This window comes from Schistocerca gregaria, chromosome 6, assembly GCF_023897955.1.
Source record: "Schistocerca gregaria isolate iqSchGreg1 chromosome 6, iqSchGreg1.2, whole genome shotgun sequence".
NCBI lineage: Eukaryota > Metazoa > Arthropoda > Insecta > Orthoptera > Acrididae > Schistocerca > Schistocerca gregaria.
In genome coordinates, this window is record NC_064925.1 from 211470256 (window position 1) to 211489070 (window position 18815).

The 18815-nt window shown below is 36.4% G+C and overlaps 1 protein-coding gene across 2 annotated transcripts in view; it reads left to right on the top strand.

Moving 5' to 3' along the window:
• Positions 1 to 18815, top strand: part of LOC126278373 (cadherin-23-like) — a 520639-nt gene that overhangs the window by 429702 nt on the left and 72122 nt on the right. For both annotated transcript variants that reach the window (XM_049978447.1, XM_049978446.1), the window contains exon 25: positions 12144 to 12251. In XM_049978447.1, the coding sequence (XP_049834404.1) occupies positions 12144 to 12251 (108 nt within the window). The remainder of the gene's footprint in view (positions 1 to 12143; positions 12252 to 18815) is intronic.

The window sequence follows — 18815 nt, forward strand, 5'->3', positions numbered from 1 at the left end:
TGCCATCTGGTTTTTGGACAAATTGTAAATAGCCTTTTGCTCCCTGTATTTTACCCCTGCCACCTTCAGATTTTTAAAGAGAGTGTTCCAGTCAATGCTGTCAAAAGCTTTCTCTAAATCTGCAAATGCTATAAACATAGGATTGCCTTCCCTTAACCAATCATGTATGAGAAGTTGTAGGGCAGTATTGCCTCGTGTGTTCCTACATTTCTCCAGAATCCCAACTGATCTTCCCTGAGGTCAGCTTCTACCAGTTTTTTCATACTTCTGTAAAGGATTCATGTTAGTATTTAGTGGCCATGACTTACTAAACTGATAGTTCAGTAATTTTCACATCTTTCAGCACCATCCTTGTTTAGAATTGGAATTATTATATTCTTCTTGAAGTCTGAGGGAATTTTGCCTGTTTCATACATTTTGCTCACCAGATGGGAGAGTTTCATCATGGCTAGCTCTCCCAAGGCTATCAATAGCTCTAACTGATGTTGTCTATGCCTGGGGCCTTGTTTTGGTTTAATTCTTTCAGTGCTTTGTCAAATTCTTTATGCAATTTTATATCTCCCTTCCCATCTTCATCTACATCCTCTTCCAGTTCCACCTCCTTCAGTTCTTCCCTTTTTGCAATTTCTTCAGTTTTAATCTGCAGTTCATTACCACTAAATTGTGGTCAGAGTCCACATCTGCCTCTAGAAATGTCTTACAGTTTAAAACCTGGTTCCAAAATCTCTGTCTTACCATAATATAATCAATCTGAAACCTTCTGGTGTCTCCAGGTCCACACAAACAACCTTCCTTCATAATTTTTAAACCAGGTGTTAGCTATGATTATTTTCGGTGCAAAATTCTACCAGGTGATTATCTGTTTGATTCCTTTCTACCAGTCAATATTCACCTACCACTTTTCCCTCCCTTCCTTTTCTTACTATTGAATTCAAGTTCCCCATGACTATTAAATTTTTGTTTCCCTTAACTATCTGAAGAATATCTTTTATCTCATCATATGCTTCCTCTATCTCCTCCTCATCTGCAGAGCTAGTTGGCATAAACCTGTACTGTAGTTGGTGTGGGCTTCATGTTAACCTTGGCTGCAGTAATGTATTCACCATGCTGTTCATATTAGCTTATCTGTGTTCCTATTTTTTTTTTATTCATTATTAAACCCGCTCCTGCATTACCCTTGTTTGATTTTGTATTCACCTACCAGGACCAGAAGTCCTGTTAATCCTGCCACCAAACTTCAGTAATTCCCAATATATCTAACTTCAACCTATCCATTTCCATTTTTAAATTTTCTAACGTGCATACCTGATAAAGGGATCTGACATTCAACACTCCAATATGTAGAACGTCTGTTTTGTTTCTCCTGATAATGATGTCCTTAAAAGTAAATTTTAAAGATGTCTATTATATATGAACTGACTGTATTAGGGTCTTGTGCTCTTTAACAGAAATAATATCATCTTCTATGGCTGCTTTCTCTGTCTATTTTTTAAAGATGTTCTACATTGATTTTATTTTGTTTTATGATCTGACAATTTCAGGCAAAGTGTGCACAGTTCTGAATTTCTTACAACTTTTCTAAATATTTTACACTACTGTTGATAATATGGAAGTATTTCTGAATGAGTACTTTTTCTGATGATTTTGTACATGTCCCTTTTATATTGTGAAGAATTCTGATACCTGTAGTGAGCCAAAGTTTCTTTTGTTTCTTTTGTAACTTCCCATTATCACATTTAATTATCTTTATAGGAAAACTATTTGCAGTGGTCATGTGTGTCTGTGTAAATTGTACTTATCTGAAAATGTGTGTGTGTGTGTGTGTGTGTGTGTGTGTGTGTGTTTGTGTGTGTGTGCTGTGTAGTTTTTAAAGAATACCTTTTTGCCGTAAGCTCACATTTTTATCAGTCTTTTTGTTTCACCTGTTAGTGACTCATCATCTCCTCTGTATGGTCAGTAGCAGTGTATCCTTTTCAGAATACTGTCATTGTTCCACCCTGAATTTTCTGTTATTTAATTTCACTGTTTTATTTATATTTTCAGATACCTTGATATTTGAACTTTTTTGTTTTTGTTTTGTTAATGCACAGTTTGTAAATTCTGTCTTGTGGTTATTAGTATTATACTTTTAGCATATTTTACATTCTTGCATAGTATAGAATTCAAAAAGTTGTTAATGTAGTCATTGGACAAATAAAATACAAGAACAATGTCTTGGGATATCCTTTATTGTGTTGTTATTTTTTCAGTGTATTTCTGATTTCTGCATATGTTTATATACAAGCTGTAACCTATAAATAATCTTTTGAAGCATTGTTCCTGCAAACAGTGATCAAAATATTGTCTACTACCTGGATATGCTCAACAGTACTGAATCCTTTTCTGAATTTCACCTTTTCAACTTGCTGGAAAAGCCAAATTTCTGACGTAGGTAGTTCATAATGATTTTTGTTAGCAACTTGTAAAATATAGATAAAAGGCTTACAGACCTGTACTTCTTGATGTTCCTGTTGTCACCTTTTTAAAGACAAGAATGAGTTCTGTATTTTTCTAAGACTCTGGAATCTTTGCTGCTTCAAGACATTTATTTAATATAATTAGGAGCTCTTCTTTATTTCTCCCCAAATCTTAAGCATCTCACATCTGATCTGATTTTCTCCTAGCACCTTACAACTCTTCAGTTGTTTTGGAGCAATGTCCATTCCATTTTTATTGATGCATTCCAGTTCTTCCAATCCCTCATTCATAAAAAACCTTTGTGATTCATCATGCAGGCTTTGGCTTGACAGTGATTGACATAGAGCATGTGATGCACATCCATGACAATTATGTCTTTCGACATTCTATATATTGTGGATGATAAGCTTGCCACTTGGTTGACTGGAATGCACTCTCATGTTCACTTTGATTTTAATGGGTCCTTGACCAGTCTTGTATTTTGTGTTCACTGATCTCTTCTGTTCACCTTTATTATGTTAATGTTTCTTTTGGTTATTAAGAAGATTTATCATCATTTGTCCTTTCTGGTTTCATATTGAAATTCAAAAGTTTACAATGAAGGGATTATTTTCTCTGGACTTCACTCCTACCTTTAAATTAATATCACCAAGTATTAAGAAAATTTCTTGCTATTGTCAGATCTTCTGAATTTTAAAATTTTCCTGGCGAATTGAATGTTTGACCAAATTACAGGCCTGCAGCCAATTGTTGTTTAATTCATCACATGATGTTTCAACAGGGTAACTGCCAGTTATCTGCAGGTGGGCCATCAAAGGCCCAAAAATTTGTTTGAACCTTCATAGAACTGGTCTAGTTCTTCATTGGTTGAAGTGAAAGTAGCTGCATAAGCAAACATGATTTGAAGGCTAATGTTAACATTCATCTCAAGCACCATGTAGATCACTCTGTCAGTAATGGACTTGGTTTTCATGAAAAGATGTTACCTCCTGTTGTGAATTAACCGAGCTATGTCACCAATATGAGAACTTTTATCTGGTTTATTCTGTAGTAGGAAATTGTGCAACTTGAGGACAGTACTCACATCATCTTTGAACCTCATCCCACTGATACTGAGCATGTTCCTTTTGATGTTCACCAGTTCATGTTTCAAACAGCCTATGTGTTCTTGTTTTGTGTTTATTTTGTAGTTTAATCTGCTTAATCATCTTTTTGCCACCTCCCCCATTCTCTCTCCTGAGATCCATGTGCTTTGAGAACAAGAGAAGGATTGTATGTGAATTGATAGAGATTTTAATGGATAGGAGATTTATGATGTATTCCTCTCAGGATATGAAGATGAGAAAGAAAAGGAGCTCATATAGGGCAGGGTTTGCAAACTCTGATATGATCTGGCACCCACCAGCTCATAAGAGGGAATCACTTACTTCAAAGCTGTAGTGTTATGCATCGATAATTCTCATATGAATAACTTGGAAATCTAGAGGTGTCATAGAGGAATTAATTAATAACATCTGACTATGTTGACTGAAGTGCTGCATGGACAGGTAGCACCATGTTCAGGTTGTTTCTCTCTCTATCTTAAGGGTATTGCAAATTGAAAAGCTCTTCAACATAAACGCTTTCCACTTTTGCTGACGAAGCCCTGGAAATGGTAATATTGTAAAAATTACTAGAAGAAGATTTTTGACATGTTTTTAGTATCTATAGAATGAATTATAGTTTGCTTAAGAATATTTCATTATACACAATATTGTCATCATTATGTGTTCCTTGGTCCACATTCTGGTGACAACTGCACCGGCTTCATGTTAGGTCATTTGACTTTCTCCACCAATTTTTGAGCCCTCTTTGTTGGTCATGGTGTGTGGTGTCCATGCACAATAAACTTCCTTTAAATGGAAGTTTATGCAATTCATAGCTTACAAAGGGTATTTGAGGTTGTTCACATTTTTCAATAAATGCTGTGTTGTTATATATTCATTTGTATTAGCATGTTTTGGGGATAGTACCAATGACAGCATTCTGTAGAAAAATATATTCAAAGTCCATAATGATTAAAGATATGTGGCCTACTCATAATGTTAACAGTATAGGCACTGGAACACTTCAAAAAAGTGAATCCGATCGGGTGAATGAGCTTTTTAGTTTTCAGTATGCTCAAGACAGAAAAAAACAAATTAGTGTGACATTTAATGATTTATGATATTTATTTTTCAGTCAGTGCATCTGAGTATTATTAGTAACAATGCTCTAGTCCCTAATCTTAGTTATAGAAATGTGAGTAAGGCTCAATGACATACACTTTGGGTATTTCAGCCCTAAAAAACTGCATCTTTGAGATATGAGGTGTAGTCACTTCCTAGCCCACTCAAGGAACTCATTGACTGGCAATCTTGACACTGGTAGTATAACTGAATCTTGGCAACAACACAGAATATTTTTGCCAGCTCTGTGACTGATGACTTACTTCTTGGTTAGCACAGTATTATCATGCTAAATTCACTTGATTATCTGTGCCATTTTCGTTAAACAATCAGAATGATTTTCACTTAAGGTGTGATATAAGGTTATCAGTGTATGATTTTGAGTCCAGAAAAGTCATCCTATGCTGAAATTGCAACTACTCTCATCTTTTGCATTGTGATTTATCTGTGCTGGCCACCACTGGGACAATAAGGGAGATATGGATAAGGCAGCTCTGCACTAGCAATGAGGTAATGTGGTCACCTGTAAAATGAAGGAGGCTTCAGATCACAGTTCCAGTCTTTCTGAAGGCTATTTTTTTAGCCTTTCTGTACCAAAGCTACAATCGGCCAGATTGAAAATCAGTAAGGAAATGTATAGAAATCTTCCCCATCAAATATCCTTTCACTACTGTGGTTCATATCTATTATACTGAACAACATAGTACTTAAGGTATGCACTTTAGAGCCCATGTTTACCTGACAATTATCACCTGTTTTGATCCATACTACCTCTTCCAAAAGTATGGAAAGCAAAGGGATTCAGTACAAGAGGTTTTTTTCACTGCATCAAAGCTGAAAGGCTCATAGCTCTTAAGGTGTGCATCTTAAATCCAATATTCACTAGACTTTTTTGCTTCAAAAGTTCATTCTTGTCATATACCTGAATATTTGTCAACCTTTCTGGTACAACCTGTATATTCTTTCACATTATCAAAAACAGTCTGACAATGCGCAGGTAGTTTACTGATTCCACACCTTTAGAAACCTACTGATTCTGAGTTAAAGATTTCATCACACTAGGTTTGAACTGCATTTTCATCCTGAAAGGAATTTTCTTCATGGCTGACCAATAAGGAGCAGGAAACATACACTTCAGCACATATCACATAGTAGAAATGTATGATGAAGTTTTGTCAGTCCTTTTTCTTACGCTGTGACCAAAAAGTTCTCAGTTCCTGGCAACCAATACCAGCTGTGATGGACATGGCCTTGGGGAGGAGTTTGTATACCAAAACACCCAATTTCAGCCACCAGATGAAAAAATGTTATGTTGACATTGGCCTTTACTCAAGTATATGTTTCTCATTAGGGCACAACCATTAATTTTTTGTTAAGAAGTTAACATAAATGCATCATAACTTACCACCAGTAACAATACTGCACAGGAATTTCCAATAAGTGAACTGATGTTGAAGCAAATATGAAGTAATGCAATTAGTTTTGTTGCTTTGAATTTGATCATGCAGTTAATCTGACTCCTGAACCTTGCTTCTTAAATGCAAGTGTCACACAGCAGTTATATCGTTCCACCTCATCATATAAATCAGTTACTGAGACTTTCTGAGTGTTGAATGTCATTCATAACAGAAATATCTTTCTTAAAACAAGTAAATCTTTTTGCCACATGTTTAGCCCAAAACCTCTCATCCCATATAAAATACAAAGAATTCATGCTTGTGCTGCTGCCTGCACCACTGTATTAAACCCAAAGCAAACAATAAGTGACAAAGGATAAACTTTTTTTCTACTCATGGCTCTATTTCACAATGTTTATGCAATGTTCATAAGTTTCAAGCATGCAAAATCCTATACATAACTGCAAGGTAAATACTAGGACTGCAGACAACAACTATATTACTACACTCATAGCACCACATCATGGCACAGTCACCTGGTCAGTAGGCATTTGATGTGAGGCAGTGGATGGCATGTGGCCGGTTGCTGGTCGCCAGTAGACACAATAGAGCAAGGAATCTCTCATGCCTGTACTTTCTGATCTCAGCGCAGTCACGAGCTGTTTTTCAGAAGTGTTTCTGGAAGTTTATTGCTATTATTGGTGAATTATCTATAATACTTGATCAGACCAATTACTTGAGCAGACAGCCAAAATGCAGTCTGAAAATTAATGGAGTATGTGGATTCAAATTCACAACTTCTTGTCTCCATTTCACTATGTTTACCACATGTTTGTAACAGCTCATTTGCTCATTGTATTTCTCCCAGATACAGAAAACCCTCTTTCATTCTAGCCAAAAGCCAATATCATATATACTTCCAGAAATGTTTCTTGTTCATATGATGCACGATTTGCAATACCAGTGTTGCTGTGGAGTAAAATGGTAGCCCTAGTTACACCTTTATTTTTATTTTAAAAACCATGGGCAGGGTTGCCTCCAAGGCTATTATCCATAGGTTACCTATGAAGTATTAGAAAAACAATGTACTGTGAAATTAGTGATACAGAAAATAATGTCGGCAGCAGGCATCATCAGAAAGAGGCATGAATAAAATAAATAATGTTAAAAAACAGCTCATGCACAAACATCACAAAAACAACACAAAAAAGTAAATAATGTTACATAAACTCTTCCACAATTTAACAAATAGCTACATACATGTTACATATAGCTGCATTTCACATACAGCTATTTCTTAAATTTTGGACAAGTTTGTACAACATTATTTACTATATTGTACCATCTCTATGATGTGTTTATGATGTTTTTGGATGAGTTATTTTTCAATATTATTTATTTTATTTCTACATCTACATCTATGTCTATTCTGTGCAGAAACCAGCATGAGGTGTACAGGAGAGAGTATGTCCCATTGTATCAATTATTAGGGTTTCTTCCTGTTCTTCTCACATATGGAGCATGGGAGGAATGATTTTTTGAATGCCTCTGTGCATGCAGTAATCATTCTAATCTTATCCTCACAGTCCCTGTGTGAGCAATACATGCAGAATTGTAGTGTATCCCTAGAGTAACCATTTAAAGCTGATTCTTGTAACTTTATTAATATACTTTCTCAGTATAGTTTACATCTTTCTTCCAAGAGCCTGCCATTTCAGTTCTTTTAGTATCTCTGTGACACTCTCCCATGAATTAAACAAATCTGTGACCATTCATGCAGCCCTTCTCTGTATACATTCAATATCACCCGTTAGCCCTATCTGGTACAGGTTCAATACACTTGACAATATCCTAGGATGGGTCACACAAGTGATTTGTAAGCCATCTCTTTTGTAGACTGATTGCACTACCCCACTATTCTACCAATAAAATGAAGTCTTCATTCTGCTTTACCCACAACTGAGCCTATGTTATCGTTGCATTTCATATCCCTGCAGAGTGTTACATACAGGTATATGTATGTTGGCCAAGTCCAACAATGACTCACCAATATTATAATCATAGGATATTATGTTTTTTCATTTTGTGGAGTGCAAAAGTTTACATTTTTGAACATTTAGAGCAAATTGCCAAACTCTGCACCATGTTGAAATCTTATCGAGTTATGGCAAAATTTATGCAATTTCTTCCAGATAGTACTTCATTATAGAAAGCTGCACCATCCACAAAAAGCTTGTTTTTACTATCAATATTGTCTGCAAGGTTATTAATATACAACATTAACAGCAGGGGTCCCAACACACTTCCCTGGGACACACACTTCTACATCTGATGATGACTCTCCATCCAAGATAACATGCTATGTCCTTCGTACCAAAAAGTCCTCAATTCAGTTACAAATTTCACTTAATACCTCATATGTTTGTAATTTTGATAGTAAGCATAGTTGTGGTACTGAGTCAAATGCTTTCCAGAAATCAACTGCATACACCTGATTGCCTTCATCCAAAGCTTTCAGGATGCCATGTGAGATAAGTGCAAGTTGGGTTTCACATGATCAATGTTTTTGAAAATCATGGTGGTCAGCACTGAGGAAGTAATTCTGTTCAAGGTACCTCATTACGTTTGAGCTCTGAATATGTTCTAAGATCCTACAACCGATCGATGTTAATGGAACTGTATGGTCGTTTTATGGATCTCTTCTACTACCCTTCTCGTAGATGGATGTGACCTGTGCCTTTTTCCAAGAACTGGGCATGGTTTATTGTTGAAGGGATCTATGTTACATTATAGTGAGAAGAGAGCCTAACTCAGCCACAAATTCAGTATAGAATCTGATGGAGATTCCACTGGCACCTGGAGCTATGCTCAGTTTTAAAAATTTCAGCAGTTTCTCAACATCAGTGACACTAATACTCATTTCATTCATCTTTTCAGTGGTTCGAGGATTAAATTGGACCAGTTCTCCTGGGTTTTCCTTTGTAAAGTAACATTTGTAATTGGAGTTAGGCATTTCAGCTTTTGCTTTGCTACTCTCAGTTTCAGTTCCTGTCTCTGTTTGCTAGGTACTGGACACAAACTTTGGTGCAACTAACAGCCCTTACACATGACAGTTGACAATATTCTGGTACGGTAGTCGTTGAAGGCATCATGCATCACTCTCTTGACAGTCAAATGAGTTTCATTTAGCATCAGTTTATCTGTAGCCCTACACTTTGTTTTACACCTAATATGCAGTAATTTCTGTTTGTTTAAAAGTTTCTTTACAGTAACTGTATACCATGGAGGCTCCCACCCATTATGAACTGTTCTACAGGGTACATATCTATCCAGTGCATAGTCAACTATTCTTTAAACTTGGACCAGAGTTCCTCTCATGATCCTGCATTTGCTGCAAGTTTCAAGTTTTTCTTTGATATATGACATTACTGACTTTTTATCTACTTTACTGAACATATATATCTTTCTGCTTGTTTTAGTTGTGCTTTATACTTTGGTAATCACTGTTACCAGGACTGTACTGTGGTCACTGATAACAGTTTTGATGTGGACATCCTCAAATAGGTCAGGTCTGGTTGTCACCTGTAGATCAAATGTATTCCCATCATGAGTAGGGTTCCTAAATATTTGTTCTAGGTAGTTTTCTGAGAAGGCATTTAGTAAAGTTTCACATTATATCTTATCACATCCAACACTAACAAAACTATATTTTCCCAATTAATTGTTGGGTGATTAAAGTCTACATCAAAGAACACAGAATGATTGGGGAACTTATGTACAAGTGAAATGAGGTTTTCTGTGAAGTTTCTAGCTACATCTGGAGATGAATCTGGTGGGTGACAGAAAGCTCCAGTTATGAGTTTATGCCCAGCCCTGATACTGAGTCTTGCCCAAACAATCTCACATGCAGTTTCAATTTCTATCTCAGTGGATTTGACTTTTTTGTCTACTACAAGAAATACACTACCTCCACTTCCCCTTTGCCCATCCTTTCAATACAAACTTAATTTTTTCCCAAAAAAACCTCACTGTTATCAATTTTCAGTTTCAACCAGCTTTCTGTACCTAGTATTATTTGAGCTTCACTGCTTTTCAAAGGTGTTTCAAGCTCTGGACATTTGTTGCAAATGCTTTGGCAGTTTATTATTATTTTAACACTCTCAACTGCCGGTGGCATTTCTTTCAATCTAACACTGATATTTCTGGGTTTCCTATAGCTATCATTAGCTGGGTTGGATAGAGAGTTGCCTAATCTAAGAAAATCTTGTCTGCACCCCACACACAGTCAACAACCCGAATAGCAGCCTCTGATGTGCAGAGCACACCTGGCCTAATTAGGGGGAGCCTATAGTCCTTGAACCTATGGCGCAAGTCCAGGGAGTCACAGCTTACCTCGTTACAGAAATTTAAAGTCTCTGGTTCAGTCCTTCCACTTTACTCAGAACCAAAGGCCAACAATCAGTTCTGGAGACAATGCTGCAAATTGTGACCTTCATTGAAACTCCATGCACAAGGCTGGTCTTCAGAATCTTCTCTATCAGTCACTGGAATGACCCAGGGATGACTTCGGAACCCAAACGACAGGCATCATTTGTTCAAATGTGCACCACAATCTGCAGTTAATTGCAACCTGTCCCCTCAATGGCTGCTGGAATAGCCTCTTCAACATGTTGAATGAGGCCCCCAAACATACACTGACTGCCACTGATGGCCTTCCCTGTCCCTTACTGCCATTTCCCTAAGTGATGCCACCATTCACTGTATGTCTGAGCTGCCGAGAATTAATAGACCCCAACGCTTTTGTGTTTGCTCCTCCTGACACTAGACAAAACAAGTTTCCCCAAAATAGTTGAAGTGAGTGCCAGTTTCAGTGAAAGCAGCACCTTGAACTTGTTGTTTATGGAGATCAGTACAACACCCTGAGTCCTCCCTGGTCCTCGTGCACCCTGTACAGGATATCTATATCTACCACTGACATGCCACTTGCAGTCAAGTGGATGGGTCATGACAGATCTTGCACTTTCTGCAGAGGAGATGCGATCCACAGGTGAGGATAGTACCTGAGTTATTTCTGTAACAGGTATCAGAGCAACACGAATCTCCAGAGCTCTTCCAACATGCCAATTTGCAGCAGCCATAAGTTGTTAGACAGTACTCAGGGCAATTTTCAACTGCTTACAAACGTCAGCCAACTCATCCCGTATTTGAGAATGTCTTTCACTATGGGGCTGCATTAACCTGTTTGCTGTTAATGGTACATGTTACTTTGTTCTTTTCTATATAACTAATTCCTTTGTACATCACATTCTGATAGTGCTTCAATAACTACAGCCCTAGGGTCTGAAATAAGTCTTTTTTATAATGAAACTAAAAGGGCAATTTGGACAGTCATTTTACTCCAAACTGTTTACAGATGCATGGGGTTTGGTATCACTCTGACTTCACAAACAAACAAAATTATTACCTCTTTCTGATGACTGCTATTTTGCAAAGATCTTAACCATCATTTCTCTGGTCGAGCACAAGTACATCACACAAGCAAAGGCTTTACTCAACTGCATCTCTTTCTTTCACAAGGTTGTTTTATTCTGTAACAAGTATTCCCTGTTACTTATCTCTGTTAAAACACTTGCACTATAACAGCTGCAACAACATTCTGAGAACCATCTGTGGAAGCTATCTAAATAACTTAAGTCCTGATGACATGTGGAAGTACCACTGTCTATCCATCCAACCCTATCACTGCTTAGCAATATGTAGTAGATCCTGTATTGCTGGTCTACTGCCTCACACTGTCAGAAACCCCTAATCTGCCATAGAACTACTAATTCCAAGCATAGTCTCTGGGCTCCCACCACTGTCAATATGTGACTATATGCTGACAGTCATAGATATTCTAGTTGTTTTATGTTAATGAAAGATACAAAGGAGCTTTAGAAGATATTCACCAATTGAAAACATTTTTAATTGTTTATTTTTACAAAGGACATTGAAAACTGTTGTTATTAAGCATTGTAGTAGCAGCTTCTGCCTTTAGTGAATAAATATGTCATTCTTTTTTTCTTGTAACTTCTGTTTACAGAGAATAGCAGCGGTATTAATGAGATCAGAATAATACCAGAGGCAACAGATCCCAACAATGAAAATCTTGATGAAGGTGACCAACAGGCTATATACTATTATATTGTTGGTGAGTAGTAATATGAATATATTTGTGACAGATAACATAAAGAGATAGTAATGCACTGGGTGCAAGACAAGCAAAAGATTGAAACACTTTGTTATTTTAATAAAATGGCAAGGGATGTTTACATGTGACAATTTAACAGAAATGTTTTCTATATTAAATCATGAGGGGGAACAGGAAGGATGTAGAACAACTACAGTTAAATTGTCACAGATGTAGAGTTACAATTAACTGGTTCCTTAACTTACAATGACAACTAACTATTATGAATGGCACTATACTCAATCACTTTCCCCAGTCCTGGGGACACTTTATGCATGCCTTCCTGTCTTTTGCACAGCCGGCTTACCTTTCCCACAGTGTTGCGAATTTGTATACATGGGCTTCCTTCTCTGCTGCTGTTTGCTGTGGATGCACACAGATGTGCTGCCGCTCAGACTCTCACCCATATTTTTGTCCTGTAGAGCCAGCAGCTTCTCAAAGTTTGGGTTATTTACATGTATACTTGCAGATGTTTGCTGTTGGTGTCTTTTGTTGCTATTGCTATTTCTGGCATCTCTTCACATTTCTATCTAGTCTATATTGTTGTCATTAGAATAGTGTTATCTTCATTATTCTTCTTGTCAAAGGTGGAGCACATTTCAACACTGCTAAGAAATGGAAAAGCATCAAATTTTCACAAAGGAGAAAATTCTTGATATTGTAGAGCTAAAAAGGAGATTAACTGTTAATTGCTAAAAATTGTTATAATACTTTAATCTCGAAATAATTTCAGAACATGACAACACTAATATGCCTGTGCTGATGCAGGTCCTCAGTAATTCTTGATGATTCAAAGTCTTGTCTCCTGAAATTGTCTGAGCTGTTAGTTTTGCTGTTCAATAACTGATGCAAAACATTAAATTAACTTTGAGAATATTTTATATTTATCAAGATCAAAATGCATTTTATGATGATCAGTTCACTCTATGCATTTTATATTACTAATTGTTTGTCAGGAGGAGTGTCATTATTAAATATAGTCTGAGGAGACCACTTTCCTTCAAGATAACACTACCAGTAAACCAAGTTAGTAAGTCCACCAACTGATTTAAAGCCAGTGGCAATTTCTGGAAAATGTGCTATTATAATGAAGTCCTTATGCATGTTTCTACAGATGAAGCACCTTCACCAAAACACAGCTTAAAGGAAATGGATAATTACAAACAGTTCTTTGTTTCAGTGATCAGATCTTTAGTAGTCTATTAACACAGAAAGTTATGTTTATTACTACATCCATACTGCTCAAAATAGGTTCATAAAGGACTAACACTGTCTAATTGTGGTGACTTGAGTAATTAAGAATAACTTTCACACTCTGAACTTTACATGGTAGTGAACATTAACTGAAAACTTTTTGGTTAAGATGATTTTCAAGTACAAGCTTTGATGCAGAGACATTGCCTGAGTGATTACCAGGTACAAACTGCTGACTTGTTGTCTGGTGATGGTGTGTATAAATATGTGTAAGGATAAAAGGTGAAGTTGGTTATTACATTATACTTTACGAAGACACCAAAGACCAAATTTATGCTGATTGCATTATAGTGAACCATGTAATAATGACTTAAATGTAACATGATTATTAGATTTAACTACATGCTAGGTAACTGTAAAACCATTAAATTTAGATGGACTATTTAGTTAATACGGTGTATACTTCTATGGGGATTTACCAAGTTTAATGTAAATTTTACAGGATCACAATTTTCCTAATTTGTTTCATTTCTTAATTAGCACATTATATGGACAACCAAAGGTGTTTTCAAAGTTAGGCAAAACTGAACAACAAAATTATGAAACCAGTTCTTGGAATTAAAACTTAAAATTTGAAGTAATGAAAATATTATCAAGTGGGTGAGAACTTTAGTTAAGAATAATTTTTTAGGTAATGACATTTCAGATAAAGTTAACTATTTACTGCAAAGAGAAAGATAGGTATTTCAAGCAAGCTGCATCCTTTTGTGGATAAACAAGTATTAACTCACAACATTTTTATAATCATGTGATATACAAAAATAGGCAATTACAGACATCTCCCGGGAAAGGACAACAAACTGGGTAATTTGAATCAGCGTAACTTAACAAACTACTGAATAATAAGTAATAATGAAATATTGCCTAAATAAGATTTCAATAATTTACTTATCTGTAGTGCATTTACTAGCAGTGTAAAAGTAAAAAGGTAAAACAATTAGTTGTCACAGGAGTATAAATATAGTAAATGTAGTTGTTCCAATCTTTTGTGTTTCAAACAGGTATAAACACAATTGTCATTTTCAGTTCCCCAGAATCTGAAAGAGTGGTGAAAGTCTTGGAAAAGGACCATGCTTTAGCAATATAGTAAAACCGCTTTTTTATGTTCTAGTATTTTACATTTTCCCAATTTTTATGTTTATTTTCATTAGTCCCAATAGAAGTCCTATTATGTAAATGGAATCTAAAGGGTGGGAGAAAGGAAAAGAAAGAGAGGGGACTATTGATGTCAGTTTCATCAGGAATTATTGCAGATTCAGTTGCAATGAGTGTGAATGTGTGCCAGACTGGAATTTGAAACTAGGATCTAACACTTACTTGGCAGTTGTGTTAACTATTGCAACACCCAGACTCAGTGTTCATTGTTATTATGTGGACTATCTCAGCATGCCTTTCAGCTGACCTAAATTCACAACTAGCACCACCTATCTGTAATCCTTGTCCATGTTCTCCCTGAACATTATGTTTCGATTCCTGCAAGAGGTCAGACATAACTGTGCATCTGCACTGAAGGTAGTGGATTTATTTCCCATTGAGAGTAATCAATTATAAAAATGCATGGTGTCTTTTCGACACGTCCAAAAGAACAGAAACCACACATTTATAAAAGAAGTCTTGCTTTGTCATACAATGCTTTCCTGTCATTAATGACTTCTCTTACAAAATTTCCCACATTTTAAGTTTTCCTTGATGTTATTATGATCTTTAACATTGATTTAAATACAGATTTCTGCAAAAAGTGCAGCATATTTCTGCACAACGTCAGCCTTGGAACGAAGCAGAAGAAGCAGACAATACACAAAGTTATTGCTCATGTAACACAGCATTAGCACAGTAATTAAGATTTTCACTGCCAGTTGTTGGGTCATGGCCACCTCTATTATTTATTTTCAGTGTTTGGATGAGTGTGAAACTATCGTAAGTCCCTTAATGATAATCATGATCTGATGATAGTGACTCTAGTAGATTTTCACTGCCAGTTGTTGGGTCATGGCCACCGGTATTATTTGTTTGCAGAGTTTGGAAGAGTGGGAAAGTATCCAGAGTCACTCCCTATGTGATAATCACAATCTGATGATAGTGACTCTAGTAACAACATTCCTTCTGATCACTGTGTTGTATTACAACAGCTTTAATTTAATGTCACTTCATATATACAAATAAACACTACATTTGAAGATAACCTCCTCTGTAATGGGTTTTCATGAATCATTGTTATGTCCATGTGAAATACACTAATCCACACTAGGGACACAGTCTTACATTGGTATGATCTGATATCAGGGCTTCCTCAAGAAGCCCTGTAACTTGATGAAGTTTCCATGCTCTTTCTCACCCAGGATGTCCTTTAGTGACCTAATTGTTGGCAACAAGCTATAGATTTCATGCTTGTTGTTCTCTTATTACAAAGACTGCAAACTTTAGTGATTTAACCAATACTGTGTTAAAAGATTTATTTACCATAGTTTTATAATTATTATCAATAATGAGTCTTGTATTAGACCTGGAATATGTTTCTAACGTGGTTTCACAAAAGACTTTTGCTTCCCTGTTTTATTTACACCATTGGGCATATTCAGAACAAACAGTGAAACACATGTACACATTTGTGTTTGTCAGCACCCAGCCACTGCCTGTGCACAAACATAAATTTCCTTCTCATCACAATATTGTTTACAACCAACAGTTTTGTGAAAGTGTAAGTGTTGATAGTGGAACTGTGGGCCAATGGAAAAAAAGAACTGCAAAATATCTTTAAACATTATGATCCAAAAACAATTTAATGTCAATGAAGCTGGTCTTTTTTGCATCACATTACCAAGTAAGGCCTTACACTTTAAAGGTGAGAAATACCTAGGTGGGAAACTAAGTATGCAGAGAATATTTTTTTTTACTTCTGGTCAAAGCTGATGGGTCTGAAAAATTACTTCATTTGGTAGATGGTAAATTGAAAAAGCCAATGTGTTTCACAAATGTGAGAACTCTGCCCACTAATTATGATTCCAGTTCCATATTCACATCCACCATGCATGCACTGGATGCTAAAATAGGGACAAAAAATAGGAAAATAATGTTGCTACTAGATAGCTGTCCAGCATACCCTGACAGTCTGCAGCTCAGAATTATTACGTTAGTGTTACTGCCTTCTGACTGTGTGAGTGGGCCTCAACTATTAGATCTAGGTATCATCCATTCATTTAAATATAGGTATAGAAAAATGCTTGTTGAGAATGCTGTATGATAATGGCACGGACCCGCAATCTATGACCATTTAGATTTGGATGCTATGCATTTTGTAGCCAAAACTTGGATGGATGTGACTCATTTAATCATTTCTAATTGTTTCATGAAAGCAGGATTTAAGTTCACAGAAAACACACAGACACAACTGTAAAAAGACCTGTCTGAGTCTGTTGATTTTTCTGTGATAGGCATATTATCTACATTTAAGGATAATGTCAGTGTTGATGCTTCAATCATCAATTCATTGAATTTACTCTTTTTTGAACCAGTCTACTAAAAAGTGTGAAAAAGGGGGTTATGATGTATGTTTTACTTAGAAAAATTGACTTTCATTCAGTTGCACGTAAGTTTCATGAATTGTCTTCCATACTCATCAGGCCTTCAAATTAATGGCCATCGTTCATGATATTCCTAATACTAAATATGATGGTATGTGTTGTAAATGAAACCAATTGATTTTATATAGATACCATTACCATTATATAAAAATTAATGAATTCTAGTTTTCAAGGTGGAAAGAAATATTGTACCCGTTAGACACTGAGAACCAGTGGTACACCCATGGACTGTAAATTGATTGAAAGTTTCAGTTTAGAAATTGCAGTCTTCTCATTATTTTATGTTTTCAAAAGACTGGATTGGAAATGATTCATTACAATTCAAATATGTACCTTGATGAATTGTAGGTGATGATCATTGTTGACCAAATTAGCACCTCAATTTCATTCATTGCAGAAAGTACTGATGTGCCTCTTCAAATATGTTATATTCTTATGACACTATAAATATCTTTCTACACAAGCAAAATTCTTTGTCAACACATTTGATTTATTAGTAGTTTTTACATTTTGTAATGTTATGAGCCCCCATGAACCATAGACCTTGCCGTTGGTGGGGAGGCTTGCGTGCCTCAACGATAGAGATAGCCGTACCGTAGGTGCAACCACAACGGAGGGGTATCTGTTGAGAGGCCAGACAAACGTGTGGTTCCTGAAGAGGGGCAGCAGCCTTTTCAGTAGTTGCAGGGGCAACAGTCTGGACGATTGACTGATCAGGCCCTGTAACACTAACCAAAACGGCCTTGCTGTTTTTGTACTGCGAACGGCTGAAAGCAAGGGGAAACTACAGCCGTAATTTTCCCGAGGGCATGCAGCTGTACTGTATGATTAAATGATGATGGCGTCCTCTTGGAAGTAAAATAGTCCCCCATTCAGATCTGTGGGGCCGGGACTACTCAAGAGGACGTCGTTATCAGGAGAAAGAAAACTGGTGTTCTACGAATCGGAGCGTGGAATGTCAGATCCCTTAATCGGGCAGGTAGGTTAGAAAATTTAAAAAGGGAAATGGATAGGTTAAAGTTAGATATAGTGGGAATTAGTGAAGTTTGGTGGCAGGAGGAACAAGACTTTTGGTCAGGTGAATACAGGGTTATAAATACAAAATCAAATAGGGGTAATGCTGGAGTAGGTTTAATAATGAATAAAAAAAATAGGAGTGCAGATAAGCTACTACAAACAGCATAGTGAACAAACTATTGTGGCCAAGAATGACACGAAGCCCACGCCTACTACAGTAGTACAAGTTTATATGTCAACTAGCTCTGCAGATGATGAAGAAATTGATGAAATGTATGATGAGATAAAAGAAATTATTCAGGTAGTGAAGGGAGACGAAAATTTAATAGACATGGGTGACTGGAATTCGATAGTAGGAAAAGGAAGAGAAGGAAACATAGTAGGTGAATATGGATTGGGGGATAGAAATGAAAGAGGAAACCACATGGTAGAATTTTGCACAGAGCATAACTTAATCATAGCTAACACTTGGTTCAAGAATCATGAAAGAAGGTTGTATACATGGAAGAACCCTGGAAATACTAGAAGGTTTCAGATAGATTATATAATGGTAAGACAGAGATTTAGGAACCAGGTTTTAAATTGTAAGACATTTCCAGGGGCAGATGTGGACTCTGACCACAATCTACTGGTTATGAACTGTAGATTAAAACTGAAGAAACTGCAAAAAGGT